This window comes from Pygocentrus nattereri, chromosome 30 (genome assembly GCF_015220715.1).
Source record: "Pygocentrus nattereri isolate fPygNat1 chromosome 30, fPygNat1.pri, whole genome shotgun sequence".
NCBI lineage: Eukaryota > Metazoa > Chordata > Actinopteri > Characiformes > Serrasalmidae > Pygocentrus > Pygocentrus nattereri.
In genome coordinates this window covers 6,651,304-6,670,971 of record NC_051240.1, presented here as the reverse complement: position 1 = coordinate 6,670,971, position 19,668 = coordinate 6,651,304, and the positions used below count along the sequence as shown (strand labels likewise).

The 19,668-nt window shown below is 38.6% G+C and overlaps 2 protein-coding genes across 4 annotated transcripts in view; one reads left to right on the top strand and one right to left on the bottom strand.

Moving 5' to 3' along the window:
• The window catches only part of LOC108424795 (phosphoribosyl pyrophosphate synthase-associated protein 1), a 43,590-nt gene extending 41,429 nt beyond the window's left edge, over positions 1–2,161 (top strand). For all 3 annotated transcript variants that reach the window (XM_017693033.2, XM_017693032.2, XM_017693031.2), the window contains one exon: positions 1–2,161. This exon is cut by the window's left edge and continues 703 nt beyond it. The gene's annotated coding sequence lies outside the window, so the exon portion shown is untranslated.
• An 8,659-nt stretch (positions 2,162–10,820) lies between these two features.
• On the bottom strand, positions 10,821–12,980 carry LOC108424712 (GTP-binding protein Rhes-like). Its single transcript, XM_017692898.2, has one exon. It carries the CDS (start codon positions 12,545–12,547, stop codon positions 11,924–11,926), a length of 624 nt encoding a protein of 207 aa, XP_017548387.1. The 5' UTR covers positions 12,548–12,980; the 3' UTR covers positions 10,821–11,923.
• Between the last annotated feature and the right edge of the window lie 6,688 nt (positions 12,981–19,668).

The following is a 19,668-nucleotide window of genomic DNA, read 5'->3' as shown; positions in this document are numbered from 1 at the left end:
ATAATTGGAGGTTTTGCTGTGGAAAAATCATATAATTATGAAATAATGCACAAAAACTCTTGACCTGTTAAGACCTTGTCCAAAAATGTTTGAGTAGTCATGAGCCCGAATTCACGTTATATTAGTGTGATTGGCAACGTTTCCAATATGTGCAGGATAGAGTCAAGTGATGTCTGGAGTTTATTAGGTTAGAACTAAATATAGTTTAATAAATTACTAATAATTAAAAAAAAATTGTTCCATGTTTCAAAATGGAAGTCATCACTAATTAGAGGCTTAAAAGCACTAAAACTTCTTAAGTATGTCAATTTGCAGGTTCACTCATTTATTTTTCAGTCGTTCAGTTTATCTACATTTAACCAAATGTTAATATGGGTTGAAATTAACTTGTTTGTATGTCTACCAAAAAGACAAGAAATCGGATTAAACATCATTTTTACTTTAGAATATGGGATGCCAGTTGCTTTTTGCCTCTAATTTAGTGATTGAAACTGTACTTGGACAGTTTTGTACTTGGAGCACATTTAGAAGTATTAGTGACTTATTAAACTTTTACTAGTTCTTAACTAATAAACTCCAGAAATGACATAATACACTAATACGATGTTCATTTACGATTAAGTAATTAATTGTGAGTAATTTGCATGACAAGGTTGTCATGTTTATTGTACATTATCACAGTTAATAATGCAACTATTAGTCATTTTCAGACTGCAATCCTTACAGGTTATAATGAATCAAGCTTAATGCACAGTGAAGAAACCATTCAAAAGTGTCAAATTCAGACTGAACGAAGAATGAAACATTGATAAAAGCCCAGTATGTGTCACAAATGGATTTTTGCTGAACTTTTGGCAACACTAGGGTGAAACTTTGTACAGTTACACTACTTGGAAGCCTCATCTTAAGCTCTTCTTAATGCAACGTTCAGGTGGTCAGTTAAGATCCTGACAACACCTGCATTGTGTCCAGAAAAGCTTCTTGTGGAATAATTTATTGTGATAATGATGTCGTATTTATCACATCACCCACTGATCCTCCTTCTGTTTTCCTGCAGATTTTAGTTAGAACCTATGTCTAACATGCTGCCCTGCTAACCTAACACTAAAGCATCCAGCCTGTCAAGGAACTTCTGAAGAACGTCCACCTGTTTCTCAAAATTTCATTGCAATACAAAACAGTCATTCGGAGTGGTTTGTCAAATGGTTCATTGTGGAGAAACTTTTCTTTGGAGTGGTAGTGATGGGAACCAGGAGTCGCAATGACTACAACACAACTATAGCCATTTTATTTACTATCCAAAACCACCAGTGAACCTATATGGGCCTTATATGTAATGTTGGTACTATAATAGTGATAAACATTGCAAAATTTTGTTTTTTGGGTGCTGTTTTGCCTCACAACACCTTGTATCAACCAATCAATCAACATATCAGGCAGTCATTCTTTATTTAAAGTTGCAGGACAGGAAGTCTGACATTGGCATTGAAAAGAGTCATGAATAAAAATCAGAAGATATATGAAACATATGAACACATCAAATCAGTAAAAAGATAAAGTTCAAGCAAATAACCTAGTATAACTACCAAATCAGAATGTACAGATAATATTGAGTAATTATTGAAATCAAGTAAGTGAATAAAATAAATAATAATAATGATAATAAAACTAATGAAAGAATAATAGCAATAATAAAAATAGTACAATCAAATAAGAACTAACCAAAATCAAATAAAAGAGTTGAATTTTACATAAATGCATTAGACCCACTCACGTGTCAAGCTTTATTCATAATTGTTGAATATGAACAACATATTCATAATTGTTTTCTGTGATAACTTGCAGGAGACTTTGGACGTCTGGTTCCTATCACAACAACAGTTTGGAGCATTTCACACCAAACCACTCTGAACGACTTTTTCACAGTCACCCTGATAGTGAAGGTCACCCTGCCGCTGTTAAGGTGGTCTTTGTGGTCCTGCAGGTTTTGTGAAACTTCAGCCCATGGAGATAATATTGTCCCTCCTGTTCTCCTAACATTTACACACATGCAGCGAGACCACGTGTCCATACACTGCCTCTCAGAAGTGTTCTCCTCTGTACTGTCTCTGCCGTCATGTATAAAGATGTTTGACCAATAAACCAAGAAAACTGACCAATACTTTTTAAAAAATTCTCTCTGAACTATGACCAGCTACCTCTTTTTCTTCTTCTTCTTCTTCTTCTTCTTCTTCTGAAACAATAATGATATTTAACCCAAAGTCTTTAGAAAGTTATGGAAATAGATGAAGTTACAGCAACTCAAATGGCCCCTGGCAAACTTTTCCCTCTACCAGTTTCCTTAAACTGAAGCCGCATTTATGCAGTGTAGGCGTGGACTGAATACTAATAACTGATGATTGATTTTAACTGTGTTTTTCTGGACAGTCCTGACCCATGCAGGGTTTTCTGTGGGGAATTACCATAATCTGAGTAATACGGTCCAGAAATAGGTTTAATCTCTGTTCTTCTTTAACACTCTCAGTTTGATATGAGCAGTAGCAAATTACTGACTTGATTGATGTGCTGAATGTTTATCATGTCGCACACACAAAAGCCCACACCATATTGTTTACTCTCACTAATGAAAAACAACACCCCACAATGACGGGCAATAATACTTTATCTCAAAAAGGCTGTATTGTCGTAGTGTCGCAGACCCTGTACTTGTTCTAAACTCCGCAGGATTAGTTTGAGTCACTGTGGAGCTTCGACCAAGTCCAGGGACAAAGACAAGCAATACTGGAGTCTGTATAGCATCTTTGTTTTGAGCTTTTCAGAACTTGTGAGTATCCATTCTTTTGTTTTGTTTTTCAGTCACTTGCATTAAACTTCTGTTCATTCACTCACTCACCTGGGTATTGAGTCCAAACCCATTACAACATACAAAAGCTGTTAAGCCCTACTGGAGCTGGGTCATTTTTACCAATTCATGCTCTGTAATCTGTCGGATTTGATTGGCAATTTTTTGCGACAAAGTTCCCACATAGCCTGGATTGAAGGGTCATATCAGAGTTGAACCAAAACACACGCTGCAGATTCATACTGGATTAAAATCACTGCACAATTATTACTATCAGACTGTAAAATTACACACACTGCAGATTCATACTGGATTAAAATCACTGCACAATTATTACTGTCAGACTAAAACTACACACACTGCAGATTCATACTGGATTAAAATCACTGCACAATTATTACTGTCAGACTAAAACTACACACTGCAGATTCATACTGGATTAAAATCACTGCACAATTATTACTATCAGACTGTAAAACTACACACACTGTAGATTCATACTGGATTAAAATCACTCCACAATTATTACAGTCAGACTGTAAAACTACACACGCTGCAGATTCATACTGGATTAAAATCACTGCACAATTATTACTATCAGACTGTAAAATTACACACACTGCAGATTCATACTGGATTAAAATCACTCCACAATTATTACTGTCAGACTAAAACTACACACACTGCAGATTCATACTGGATTAAAATCACTGCACAATTATTACTGTCAGACTAAAACTACACACGCTGCAGATTCATACTGGATTAAAATCACTGCACAATTATTACTGTCAGACTAAAACTACACACACTGCAGATTCATACTGGATTAAAATCACTGCACAATTATTACTATCAGACTGTAAAACTACACACACTGCAGATTCATACTGGATTAAAATCACTGCACAATTATTACTATCAGACTGTAAAACTACACACACTGTAGATTCATACTGGATTAAAATCACTCCACAATTATTACAGTCAGACTGTAAAACTACACACGCTGCAGATTCATACTGGATTAAAATCACTCCACAATTATTACTATCAGACTGTAAAACTCCACACACTGCAGATTCATACTGGATTAAAATCACTCCACAATTATTACCGTCAGACTGTAAAACTACACACACTGCAGATTCATACTGGATTAAAATCACTCCACAATTATTACTATCAGACTGTAAAACTACACACATTGCAGATTCATACTGGATTAAAATCACTCCACAATTATTACCGTCAGACTGTAAAACTACACACACTGCAGATTCATACTGGATTAAAATCACTCCACAATTATTACAGTCAGACTGTAAAACTACACACTGCAGATTCATACTGGATTAAAATCACTCCACAATTATTACTATCAGACTGTAAAACTACACACACTGCAGATTCATACTGGATTAAAATCACTCCACAATTATTACTATCAGACTGTAAAACTACACACTGCAGATTCATACTGGATTAAAATCACTCCACAATTATTACTATCAGACTGTAAAACTACACACACTGCAGATTCATACTGGATTAAAATCACTCCACAATTATTACTATCAGACTGTAAAACTACACACACTGCAGATTCATACTGGATTAAAATCACTCCACAATTATTACTATCAGACTGTAAAACTCCACACACTGCAGATTCATACTGGATTAAAATCACTCCACAATTATTACCGTCACACTGTAAAACTACACACTGCAGATTCATACTGGATTAAAATCACTCCACAATTATTACTATCAGACTGTAAAACTACACACACTGCAGATTCATACTGGATTAAAATCACTCCACAATTATTACCGTCAGACTGTAAAACTACACACACTGCAGATTCATACTGGATTAAAATCACTCCACAATTATTACCGTCAGACTGTAAAACTACACACACTGTAGATTCATACTGGATTAAAATCACTCCACAATTATTACTATCAGACTGTAAAACTACACACACTGCAGATTCATACTGGATTAAAATCACTCCACAATTATTACTATCAGACTGTAAAACTACACACACTGTAGATTCATACTGGATTAAAATCACTCCACAATTATAACAATCAGACTGTAAAACTACACACACTGCAGATTCATACTGGATTAAAATCACTCCACAATTATTACCGTCAGACTGTAAAACTACACACACTGCAGATTCATACTGGATTAAAATCTCTCCACAATTATTACTATCAGACTGTAAAACTACACACACTGCAGATTCATACTGGATTAAAATCACTCCACAATTATAACAATCAGACTGTAAAACTACACACACTGCAGATTCATACTGGATTAAAATCACTCCACAATTATTACCGTCAGACTGTAAAACTACACACACTGCAGATTCATACTGGATTAAAATCACTCCACAATTATTACCGTCAGACTGTAAAACTACACACTGCAGATTCATACTGGATTAAAATCACTCCACAATTATTACTATCAGACTGTAAAACTACACACACTGCAGATTCATACTGGATTAAAATCACTCCACAATTATTACTATCAGACTGTAAAACTCCACACACTGCAGATTCATACTGGATTAAAATCACTCCACAATTATTACCGTCACACTGTAAAACTACACACTGCAGATTCATACTGGATTAAAATCACTCCACAATTATTACTATCAGACTGTAAAACTACACACACTGCAGATTCATACTGGATTAAAATCACTCCACAATTATTACTATCAGACTGTAAAACTACACACACTGCAGATTCATACTGGATTAAAATCACTCCACAATTATTACCGTCAGACTGTAAAACTACACACACTGTAGATTCATACTGGATTAAAATCACTCCACAATTATTACTATCAGACTGTAAAACTACACACACTGCAGATTCATACTGGATTAAAATCACTCCACAATTATTACTATCAGACTGTAAAACTACACACAGTGCAGATTCATACTGGATTAAAATCACTCCACAATTATAACAATCAGACTGTAAAACTACACACACTGCAGATTCATACTGGATTAAAATCACTCCACAATTATTACCGTCAGACTGTAAAACTACACACACTGCAGATTCATACTGGATTAAAATCTCTCCACAATTATTACTATCAGACTGTAAAACTACACACTGCAGATTCATACTGGATTAAAATCACTCCACAATTATAACAATCAGACTGTAAAACTACACACACTGCAGATTCATACTGGATTAAAATCACTCCACAATTATTACCGTCAGACTGTAAAACTACACACACTGCAGATTCATACTGGATTAAAATCTCTCCACAATTATTACCGTCAGACTGTAAAACTACACACACTGCAGATTCACACTCGATTAAAATCTTGCATTGTTGATCTTAACTGCAAATAAAACCAATTCAGTTGAAATAGTGCCAAGTATATTAACAGTAGTAAGTTAGTAAGGCCTGCATCACTCATCCAGTAACTGCACCGCCAAGCATGATGTTATCTAAACCACACATGCTGCAGTAAATCAACCCTGGTGTGTTCAGATGGCTCTGGTCCACCTCCCAGACTGAATGCTTGTCCACAGTCTTCAGTTACAGCTGTGTCTGCAAGGTGTGGATTCCACTGAGAATGGCTGGGAAAACAGCACTTTCTTTAAGGGAGAATAAAAAGAACATTCTTACCTTTCTGGCTTTCTAGGTAAAATATAACTCTATAGTTAAACACTCTTAAATACAAGTTAAACTTTAAATATGTCAAATTATTTACTATCCTATATATTACATCATTATCTAAATCCCAGGTCCTACAGTACCTCCTGCCCTGCACAACGAAGCGATTTACTGCTCCCAACACTCCCACTTCAAGTCATGAAGTCCTTGTTAATGAGGTGAATAGCTGGATCAGGTGGGGGTGTAGGGCAGAAACATTAAAACATGCAGGGCAGGGGGGCTCCAGGACCAGGACAGGGAATCACAGATTAAAAAGAAGTCAAAATTATAGTAATATAGTTAAATTATTAGTAAATTGTAAATGTTCTAATACAGTGTTTCTCAGTCCTGCTCCTGGAGGCACACTGCTCTGCACCTTTTAGAGTTTTCCCTGCTCCCAGCATGCCTAATCCAACTAAACAAGGCCTTAGTGAGTTGGTGGGTGTGTTAAGGCAGGGGAAGCACTAAAATGTGCCTCTAGGACCAGGATTGGGAAACATTGCTCTATGCAGTCTTTGCTGACGTTTCTTTTGAAGCCCATTCCCGCTAGCTGGAGGAGAAAACACACCTGTTAGTGCAGAGGTATCTTAAAATATTGACTCATTATCTTAAAATGTGAAATTTTCTCAGAATAGGGACTTAGTATCACAAAATGACAGTGTATCACAACATTGATGTAGTATCACAAAATAATGACTAATTTTCTTAACATAATGATGTAGTTTATGATGTAACCTATTACATTTCATGTTCATGTTCACCTCTCACTGTTTTGAGATATTAAGTCAATATTTTGAGAAAATAGGTCATTTTCTCCTCTTCTGTTTTTGGCACTGGACGTAGAATCTCAGAACAATGACTTATTTTCAAAGAAAATATTAACTTGCTATGTCAAAATAACGAATGGTTAAATTTCAAGAAAATTTGCTGTTTTAGGATTGTCAATATTTTGGGAAAAAAGGCCATTTCCCCCAGAAAATAGGTCATTTTCTCCTCTACTGTTTCCGCCACTGGATGTAGCGTCTTAAAGCCATGACTTTACTTGCTATGTTGAAATAATAACTGATTTGATAGGTTTCAAGAAACATCATTGCTTTTGAGATATTAAGTTAAAATTTTGAGAAAATAACTAATACTAATATTCTCCTCTGTTTTTGGCACTGGATGTAGCATCTTAAAACAATGACTTCTATAAAATGTCCTTGCAATTTCTAAATAAAAAATTATTAAATTTCAAGAAAAAGAAGTTTTTAGATAGTAAGTCATTATTTTGAGACAGTAAGTCTTTCTGAGATACTGCGTCTAATTCTGCATTACCACGGCCAGAAACAGAGAAGGAATTAAAACATAGGCGACTTGTTTCTCCCCATCTTGGCGTGAATGTACTCCCTGTTTCAGATTGTTGACAATAAAAGTACAGTGAAGCTCTGATATAATACTTTTCCTCACTTTTATTCTGGTCAGACACTTTAACCCCAAAACGTCCTCTTGCGTCGCCCCACTGAAAGCACTTACCTGATGCTGTGGGCCGCAGTAGTGGCTGGCTCACTGTGTGCAGAGGCGAGAGAAATGTGCTCACTGAGGAAGAAATGTGTGTGTATTAACGTGAGCCAAAGAGGAACTACAGAGCAACCGACTCTGAGCCACTTCCTCCTGCGAGACAATGCTGCCCCTTTCACAGCTGAGACAGGAAAAGGGAAACACATGGACAGGGCCTGCTATATGTGGGGGCATCTGTGTGCATGTGGGCTCTGTGCAAGGAACTGTGCCATTTAAGGCAAAGTTATAATCCACCTACCTGCACAGAGCAGAGGGGGTGGAGCAGCCCTAACCTACAGTGAAAGCCTTGTTACTGCAGTCAGATCATGATTCCAGGAGAAAGTAGCCATAAAAACTAATTTGAGCTAAAAAGCATGAAGTCCAAAAAGTGCTGAACTCATCATAGAACTGCAACAGAGCTGAACTAATGTGTTCTTCTCTTTTTCAGGTTGTTTTGGTCTGAAATAAAACACTAAAAGCCCCAAAGTGAGAGATACGACAGTAAAGCAGAACAGAGTGATATTAACCTCATTAAAAGGAATTAGGAACTAAATGTAAGTAAAGTGAAACTGTGAAACATCTGGAAACTTACTTACTTAATGCTTACTTAATGCTTACTTAGATTTAAGTACATCAGCCTGAATTTATGTAACTAAAACCCCCTTCTGTGTACCGGCATGTATTGTACTGTAATTGTACATGTTATATGTTAAACATACATGTATGTTTTAATTAATTTTAGGAGAATTCCATCACTTTTTCTAAATTCCTCTAGTAATACAATGGTTGATATGTAAACAAAGTCATTCAGAGTGGTTTGATGTGATACGGTTCATTGTAGACACAGTTTACAGTGGTGATGATAGGAACCGGGGTCCCCCTGTCTACAACACAAATACAGCCATTTTATTTACCACCTGTGAACCTGTATGTTTATATATGGATTATTGATGGAGGCAAAATTATTTTTTTGGGGTACTATTATGCCTTACAATACACTGTCAACCAATCAATCAACCAACCAACCAACACATCAATCAACCAATCGTCCTTTATTTAACGTTGGAGTCCATTGAGGCTGAACCTCATTTACAGTGTAGCTGAGCATTAAAACAAAGAAAGATTGGAAAGAGTCACAAGCAAGGAAATAAAAAGATAAAACACAAGAACTTACCAATCAAATATAATAAAAAAAGTAATAAATCTGAAATAATAGTTTTCTTTTTGGTGCTATTTTGCTTAAAATGTCTTGTGTGCATTCCCATATCCATAAATGCGTTTAGAAATGTAAGTTTTAGATTAAAAATATAATGTCTCAGACATCACAGAGCGTATTCATAAAACATTTCATGTAATACGTTTCTGTAAGCGAGCTTTTACAGGTGGACATCTGGTTCCTCTCACCACTATGACATTATTTACATCTTACATTTACATTTACAGCATATAGCAGATGCTCTTATCCAGAGCAACTTACAAGAACTGCTTTGTCTGTCTAGAGAAAGTATCTTTGCTAGTTACCAATAGGTTAGAGAAAAAGACCGTCCTGAGCTCAGATACTGCTAGAAACAAAAGTCACTATAGATACAGAGAGAAAAGGAACAGAGTTGAACACAGAACTCTGTGCTGTTCAATGCAATGCAATACAATACACTACAATATACAGTGCAATACAATAAAATATAATATATAAGTGCAGCTTATAATTCAATGCTCATTAATACTTAAACACTTAATTATTTTACTTACTTAATTATTCAGAAATGTTGATACTTCACTGTAATTTCCCTTTAACCTCTGTGAAGATGTTATTCTACATAAATATAAAATTTGAAGTGTGTCAGTTTTCCCATTGTTAATTCAGTTCTTTTCTCATCTTGCTAATATCTTGGAATTGTAGACGGTCTGAATGAGTTCCTCTGTTTTTTTGTTGTATATTTCACCATTTGAAAGCACCAGCTGTCCTTTTCACTGTGTGAACATTTAATGATGAATGGACCAACAGATATGCACCAGAAATGTAATAAAATGGAATAAAAGCTTTTTGTATTAAGAACCTTTTAAGAATTGAAGAGCTTTTTCTTTTTTTTGGAAAAGTAACAGTGTCAGAGACACTGCAAGGTTTTGTTCTGACAGAAATGTGTATTTTAGTTGGCTTTATATAAATTGAAAACAAAATTAATTTATGTAAATAATAATATAAATAAGTCTGTAGTGCAAGAATTTCAATACGTTGCATTGCTATTCACAGCACTGGCCTGCACTCCCTGCATGTGTCCAGTAGGGGGCAGTATTAATCTATTGTGTTGTCTGCCAGCTTGCACATAACTAAGTGGAGAAAAAAGGAGGCTCCTTGAGGTGGACTTGTCCTTCTGGATGTGTCGGTGCCCCTCCATCCAGTGCCAGCTACTGGCTCACCTGTGCCAGGTAGTGTTTTATAACCCAGGTGTCTATGAACAGTGTTGGCTAATTGGAGGCCCTGTATTTGGAACATCTGTTGAATTCTGATTTTACAGCTTTGGTTATTAGAAAGGCTGCTAGATTATGTGATATTGCAGCAATTATTGTCAGTCAATTGGCCCATATCACTTCTGCACACATGCTGTGTTGACCTTTTTGCTTATTTCTTTGTGTGGTGTGAATAACACTCAGGCCACTGTGCTTAAGGGAGCATGGCCATAATGCAAATGACATTCAGAAATATATTTATTTATTTATTCATTTATTTAATTTTAAAACATTCATTACATGGTAGCCCACAGTGTACAGCTGATGTAAAAAAATTCTCACATAAAACAAAACTTAAAACATGTAAAACGTCGTGAAAGTGTATGATAGCATTACTGAAATTAACACAGTGACATTACAAATTCATGCTTAACAGAACATATGGGGTTCATTTATATACAAGCCCCTATTGTTGTAAACATATCATTTTCATACAGTGTATGGTGGAAAATGTACACATCTAAAAAAAAACAACAACAACAAAAAAAAAAACTTTGCAGTCCATAAAGCTCATATATATTCATCTATTAGCACTTTTCACAATATGAAGCAATGTGCTTTTGTTACAAAGTGTCACGAAATATGAATCAACACATTGATCTCAGGTCATTGACTGATTTTGTAGCATGAAATCAGTCTTCTTTATCAGTTCTTCACATCTGTATTCATTTATCATCTTCACTGGAACATTCTTACCTGCAGTTAGGAAGCAGAGATGGGATTTGAAAGGAATTATGGGAAGTGTAGTATTCAGCTGCTCTTTGGCTGGTGTGTCCTGTTCAGCAATAGCTGTTGTTCTGCTGTGGCAGCTGAGAGAATAGGAATCCCATCCAAGTGAGTCCACAGGTATCTTCAGGATCATAGGATGTTCCTTGCAACAAGGGGACGCCTACCCGTCCTCCATCATCTCTTCTCTCCCTCCACCAAAGGAATATTTCAGCAATACTATTTGCACAATTTTCCCCTCTGTATTCCAAGTGTCAGCCAAGGCATGTTTGATGTCAGTTTGGTTAGTTTTGCACCAGAGCTAACAAATCATGTTCACTAATCAATCAAATGACATTTTTATATATCACACCATGACACTGTGTCAGAAGTCACATGGGCAAGTCTGTTTTAGAGTGCTTAACAATGCTACATTTGTGATGCAGTACTAACTTGCAGACCATTACCTGTTAGCTACATTAGCCCTATAGCTCCAGCGCAAAGCTTAAGAAACAAACACTGGACACCAGGCATGTCTTTGTTAACTCATGAAACTTGGCACAAGAGGAAAAATTGTGCAACATTTGTGATCACTTTAAGACACCGTACAGCTGTTGGTCTTGTTCATGGGTGGCCGGAAGTCTGTGTCTTTGGGAAAGGTCTCCCTGCGGCGCCTCAGGGCTGGACTCAGACGGCTTGGCAGGTTGGCTTGCTGAAGCAACTCTCTGAAGACTTCCACCACATTTTCATTCTCCTTGGCGGAAGTCTCTAGATAAGAATTGTTCCAGTCCAGCTCCACCATTGAAAGGACATCATCGGCCTGCACCTGCCGGTCTGTCTTGTCTGTCTTGTTGCCCACCACTACAATAGGTGTGAGCTTGTCCTCTTTAATTTCCAGGATCTCATCCCGCAGGCTCTTGACGACCTCTAGAGATTCGGGATCGTCAATGGCGTAGATGAGGGCGAAGGCATCACTGCTTTGGATGGACAGCTTGCGCATAGCTGGGAAAGAGTAGCTACCACTAGTGTCCATGATCTCTACTGTGACCTTGACACCAGCAATCTCATAGTCTTTGCTGTGGAGCTCCTCCACCGTGCGCCTATGCTTGGATTCGAAGGAGTCCTGCAGGAAGCGGCGGATAAGTGATGTCTTGCCCACGCCAGCTGCTCCCATGAACACTAGACGCACCTGGGTCTTTTCTTTCACATCTAAAGACATGTTGGACCGGTTAGAGAGATGTTGTTGTCTGCCTGCAGTTTCAACTTCAGCTTTCTGCTGGGTCACTCTGTATTTGCAACAAGTGTCCTTCCAGTCCTGCACTCACTTACAGTCCAAGTTCTACAGAAATGTAGCTTCCCAACACTGTTAATCTCTTCACAACCACTTCGTTCTGCCTCTTGTCTGCAGCAAGTGTCCAGTTTCTCCAGAAATGAGGCTTCCCAACAGTGTCAGTCTCTTTAAGCAGTAATGTTTGCTCTCTCTTCTTTGGTCTGCAAGCTATAGTCAGAAATATTTCTGAGTCGTGCAATCCAGTATAGCAAAACTGCACTTCCCCACAGTATAAATTTCTTCAAATGACTATTCCCCTCTCTATTCTGCAGCAAGCTGCACTGCACACTTGTTGCTAATAGCAGTAGTAAGACAGCTTGTGGAAGCCTGTGTCTCGTAGCAGGTGCTGGCTCTGCTTTATATGTACTCCAGTCTCTATGAAGCCCCACCCCTCACTAACCTCAGCGAATCAATGCATGGCAAGCAACCCTGACAGACCAATCAGAGTGCGTACAAACTGCTCACAGAGTGTGTGTGTTGGGGGAGGGGTGTGTGGAGTGAGCGTATGTCTGTGTGTAGAAATGAATGCTAGTAAATTGTACAAAAACAGCTGCAGTTTCTGAAACCTGCGCTGTGCTTGATGTTGCCCTAAAACTGAAAAACTGCATGTTTTCCATTTAATGTAAAGGCAAAAATAAAGTATAAAGCAGTTCCTTGCTTTTATCTGCTCTCCCCTTAGTGGATTGAGCTGTGATGCAAAACAGCAACAGCTTTGAATAAAAATCACTAGTCACTGTATCAAGAACCCCTGCACTCTTAAAAATCAAAGGTGCCAGAGAGGGCTCTTTGCATAATGCCGTAAAAGAACTACATTCAGTTCCATGAAGAATCCTTTTAATGGATGATTCTGTAAATAAGATGTGTGAGCAGGAATAACCTACTAATAGTTTAAAGCACAGATCTTTAATTAAAGTTCAGTAAGGTCTACTTAAAGAAAATTTCCTCAAGCAAAGGTCTGGAACATCAGAATGTCTAACTTGTATTATGATTCAGTGCTATATTGTCACGATTGGCCCCTCCCGGTCCTGTCCACGTGTTCGTGTTGTGTTTTGCTTTAGCCCGTGTGTTCTTTGTTTTGGTTTTTTTAGTCCAGCCCCCTCGTTTCGTGACTCCACCCCTGATTGTTTCCACCTGTGTTCCCGCCTGTTCCTCATTTGCCCTTATGTATTGAAGCCTGTTTTTTTCTCCAGCCTGACTACTGGTGCTTTGTTTGTACTGTTCTGCTTGTACTGTTTGTATGTTGGATTCTGGTTTGTCTGTCATGTCTGCCTCCTGATCAATCCATGTTGGCTCTATGACCCTGGACCGTTTAGACTATGACCCTGGATTTGCCCATAATAAAAGTCGCTTATCTCCGCATATGCGTCCACCTCCTCGCTCCCCGGCGTTACATATATATTGTACTGAAGTAGCCCAGTAAGTATGTCAATATCTTTTATACACATCTCATTTCTAAACATGGTTCTTTATGGATCTAAAATATTTCTCCCATTCCATTGCTCAAAGAACCCTTTGTGGCACATTTTGTTTGGCAGTGTAGCTCCACTTTACATGCAATTAAATACTTCAGTCCATCTACTGATGCACAAGTCAGGCATCCTCTAGCCCTTCACCAATGGTCAGCTGCTTTTGACTGCATCACTTTTGATGGTGGTCCACGTTGAATCTAGCAGTGACACTGATGTGTATTAAAACCCCAGCAACATATCAGTGTCACTGCTGTGCTGAGACTTAACCGACACCCAAATCATATCTGGTCAAAATTGGTCCTGTGGTGAGAAACTGACTAACGGTCTGAAATTGTACACCTGCATTGTGGACCTATCTGTTAGGTGTAGCTCATAAAGAGGATGACAGAAGTACAATATAAGTGTTTCTAATAAAATAGCCAGTGAGGGGAAGTATAAGGTAGATGTTTCTAATAAAGTGGCCGGTGGGGGGAAGTTCAAGGTAGGGGTTTCTAATACAGTGGCCAATGAATGGGAATACAAGGTAGGTGTTTCTGAATGTAGCCGATTAGTATGAGTATAAGGTAGGTGTTTCTAATAAAGTGACCAGTGAGGAGAAGTATAAGAGTGGAGTTTCTAATGAAGTGGCCAGTGAGTCAAAGTACAAGGGAGGTGTTTCTAATAAAGTGGCCAGTCAGGAGAAGTACAAGGGAGTTTCACAATGGGTTTCACTCTTCAGTGATTCATTCAGAAATTAGTTTTCTACATAACAACTACTGACCTCAGATCTCTGACTTTGGAGCACCGACATTTAGAGCTGTTGAGTCAGGTGGACTTGCCTTTTTCTGCTAATGCCATTTGTGGAAGTCCCTCACTGACATATCACCTTGGCTGCCAGCCTAAAGTACACCGAGATCAAGACATTGCTGCAGTTTCACTAGAGTGGAAATGAGTCACTCAGTCAAACACTCAGTGCTTTTAGTGCTGAGGTTACCATGATGGTGGGGTTATTGAGGAAAGCATTATGTCTCAAGTCCAGTTCTGGGACCCAGTGTACATTTGATTGATTTTGCTGCTGTGACGCAGCTGATGTCTGATACAGCAGGTGTGCTAAAGCTCATTACTGGGGCTGAGAACCATATGTGATTTCCTTCAATGAGTCACATGGAGTTCTGTTTCAGGTTCAAACTCCAGGATCACTTAAAAGCATCATTTTATTAAAATTCAGCATAGCAAGAGTGTCCAAAGTGAAAGTCTCTCAACTGTCTGCGAATGGTGCTCATAGTTTTGCTCTATCATAGATATACAGCATGGTTTTTAGGGTGGGGTCGTCATGAACCTGAATGTCAGAGCTAAAAGGCAGAGGTCTGAGTTTACTAGTTGTTATAGCAGAAACAAACGGAGTAAATGTTTGGCCAATAAAGGCAAATGTGCTCTAGATAGATGAACTGAAGTGTGGATATCAAAATGCTGTAATGGTGCTATTAGAGCACTCTGACTGTGTGTTATTCCACACAAGCTCTGTTCTGAGTGAGAGGACCAACCGTGTGTGTGTGTGTGTGTGTGTGTGTGTGTGTGTGTGTGTCTTTGGGGAGTGTGTTTGTCTGTGTGCGGTGTGTGTGCACCGTGGAGAGATGAGAAGACAGCCGCTGTCCCACTGTGCCAATGCCATATAGCATTAAACAGGAAGAGAGAGATAAAACGAGAGAAAAAATTGTCAGAGAAAGATACAGACAAAGACAAAGAGAGAGACAGTGAGAGAGAGAGAGATAGAGATAGAGCAAGATAGAGAAAGAGAGAGAGAAGGAAATACTCAGGGAGATACAGAGAAAGACAGACAGAGAGTGCGAGAGCAAAAAGGAAAAAGGAAAAAAGTCAAAAGAAGATATAGAGACAGATTAAAAGAGATCGAAAGAGAGAGGAGGAAATAGAGAAAGACAAAAGAAAATAAAGAGAGACTAAGAGAGAGAAAGACAGAGAAATAGAGCAGGGAAGAGAGAGAGATAGACTGTGTGTGTGAGAGAGAGGAGAGCTGGAGAAAGGGAGTTTATACATGTCTGTGGGTGTTAGCCAAACAGTGAGACGAGTGTTATAGTGTGAAATGGTAAACCGTGATAGCATAGAGGGAAAGAAGCGAGAACAGAGCAGGAGAGATGGTGAGAGAGATCGAAAGCGTGTCTCTGCATGTGTTTGTCAGACCACATCGAATAAAAGAGTGGAAAACAGGAATGAGTCAGATAAGAGGGAGAATGTGCATGCTAGAGTAAGTTAGTGTGTGTGCATGTTATAGGCTGTAAAGCATATATTGTTTCTATTCCAGGACTGACATGAAGAGTCAGTGTCTGTCCCAATATTTAATAAAGTGAAATAAGACATAAAGTCATCTAAAAGTTCTTAAGCCCTCAGCTCAACTTTACTTTAACCATGGGAATGGATGTAGTGTAACCATTGGATGTAGTGTAACCATGGAATTGGGTGTAGTGTGACTATGGGAATGGATGTAGTGTAACCATAGGGTATAGTGTTACCATGGAAATGGGTGTAGTATAACTGTGGGGATGGATGGGTGTAGTGTAACCATGGAAATGCGTGTAGTTTAACCATGGAAACAAGTGTAGTGTAACCATGGAAATGGATGTAGTGTAACCATGGAAATGGATGTAGTGTAACTATGGAATTGGGTGTCGTGTGACTATGGAAATGGATGTAGTGTAACCATAGGGTATAGTGTTACCATGGAAATGGGTGTAGTATAACTGTGGGGATGGATGGGTGTAGTGTAACCATGGAAATGGGTGTAGTTTAATCAGGGAAACAAATGTAGTGTAACCATGGAAATGGATGTACCGTAGCCATGGAAATTGGGATATTGTAGCTATGGAAATGAACATAGTGTAATCATGGAAATGGGATAGTGCAATCATGAAAATGGATGTAGCATAACCATTGAAATGGATGTAGTGTAACTATGGAAGTTAGTGTAGCCAACTGATCCATTTATGGTTTTACTTCAGAAGGATTTTAATCAATCAGCCCATGTAATAATTCTGTTTCTGTCATGGCTGAGCAGAAAAAGTAAACATGCAATATTTCAATATTTCCTCCACAGCCTCAAGCTAACTTTTAAATGTGCAAGAGTCAAAAACTGGACTTTTAATAATGTACACGACCTTTTCTCTGCCCCCATCAAAACTAAGATCAGAGGTGCCATGATGCAGAACAGCATGATGCAAGCGTCCTCCAGCTGTGGTGTTCAGACTGTTTGAGTTTAGCGTTCTCCATTATTGGGTCAACAGCCCTGGTTGCAAAACAAGAACTGGAACAGGAACCTTGTGGTGTGAGGCCTGAAGCTTTTGAGCCACTGGGTTGGCCTGTTCCTGACCACTGTGGACCCACTTCTGTTTTTTGACAGTTTCTGTGTCTTGAGTGTGAAAGAAGACAGGATAATACTGATATTTTTGAGTGTCGTCTGAATCAATCATTGCTGCAGGCTTGAACTAATCACGGACGCTGAAGAGTCTGTTATTATTGTTAGCCTGAATTCAGTCTGTCAGACGTTATTTTTACGCCTGCTTGTTTGTCTCCAAGCTGAATTTGGAAATGTCCTCTAAATGTTTACACTCTATAGATTACTCTCAGGAGTCGAGGCTTCTTTGGAAACTGCAGGGAATGTGAACTGTGACTGATGCTGAAAGACAAGAAGGTCAATAAAGTCCTGCTGAGCTGAAGACAAGAGGGTTACAGTTAAGTGCACAATTCAGACTGAAAATAAACTTTACTGACAAGAAAGCTAGTGCTAGTGGTAAACGAGAATGATTAAAGGGATAAAGTGGTAAGTTAATTGAAAAAAACAAAACTAAACAGAGAAAAATAGTCTGCTACAGTTGTATGTAAAAGTTTGGGCACCCTTGCTCCAATGACATGTTTTGTTGATTTTCTAAATGTAGCTTGGGGGGAGGAACATACCTGGACCCCCTCCTTCTTCCAATCTAATGCCCTATAAATTCACATCCTCACCTTCTGTTCCCTAGAAGAAGGGTTCACAATCCCCACTGTCCCCTCATCTCCTCCCTGTTGCTCAGTCCTGCTACAGATATGAGAGAGTCTGGCCTTCTAGCTACAGGCAGTAGCTGCCCAGAACTCCAGCCCAAACTCTGAGTTCATCTTTCTCCCTCAATCAGTCTTCCCTCATACTACCACCACCATGTTGAAGGCATGGTGTGAACTCAGTAAAAATAAGTTAACACGTCATCTACATCATTTCACTCCTGAATCACTTTGTTCACATCCTGATGTAAAGAAAGAGGTAATTGTTGTTGAAAAATCGTTGCATTTGGAGGAACAACCTTGACTGATGTCATCGCTTAAAGTGCAGTTATGGTAGGCAAATGACTGTAGCCTTTCCTGGGAAGACCTGCTGCATGTCTTGTGTGTGTAATCAAGTAAAAACTAATATTGATTTGGATGTGAAGCATCTGTTTGCCTGTTTGGGACATTCTGTTCAGTGTTGTTGCCAATGTTCTTTCAAGATAACTGTGGTTTTATCAAGACAGCCATCAGTTGAACTTCTTGGACTGTAACTGTGCAAACAGCAGTTCTTCACAGTGGAGCTTAAGGTGCTTCAAAGAGTCAAACAAAGAAAATAAGAAATGAGTGGCTTCAAAAATGCATTCTGCTAATGTGTGCCAAGTGAAAATAAGGTACACATTCTCTACAGAGAACTGCACATTTGAATACATAATGCTTAATTAATTTAACTAGTTGCCTGTTAAATACCACACTGACTACAAAATTCTTTTACTGACATATGAAGCTCTAAACAGGCCCTCAGTACCTGAGTTAACTTCTTTCTTATTATAAACCATCATGCCTACTTAGATTACAAGGTGCTGTTTACTACTAGTACCTAGAATTGATAAAGGTACATCGGGGGGGGGGGCCTTCTCATACAAAGCCCCCCAACCTCAGTCTTTAAGTTTAGGCCTTTCAGTTTGGTAATTAGTTTTTCCCATTCATTACCTCAAAGTATTATGGTAAACTGGGATTGTTGGTGCTGTCCTGCTGTTCTCATGCATGCACTCAAGTTTGCTGACAGTGGAGTGGAAGGGTGCTGACATCTCACAGAGCCCTCATGTCTTTGTTACCTTATTACCTCACCCTGTTAGCGAGGTTGTAACAGCTCGGCTTGACGGAGTCTCTGCTGCTCTCTCTTAACACTTTATACTGTAAGTCAGTGTCTCTTAATAAAAAAAACGATCTTTGTGTGTCTTTGCCCAGCTCCCAATCTTGTGTGGTCTGATGCTGCTGCTCGATCTGCCTTCATAAGGTGCCCAGTGCTCACACACCTTCTGGACCAGTTTGACCACCATAGAGTTTCCCACTGTACAACGCTGCGCAAACCTCACATGCATGAACTGACCCTCCTGATAATACAGCTGCTGCTGACTCAAACTATTTAATCAGAGTCAATGCTTCATGAACTTCTCCTGTTTTCTGTATTTTAATATTTTATACTCATATTAAAACCTTATTCTTTGTTCATATTGGTTATCAGTCATTGCT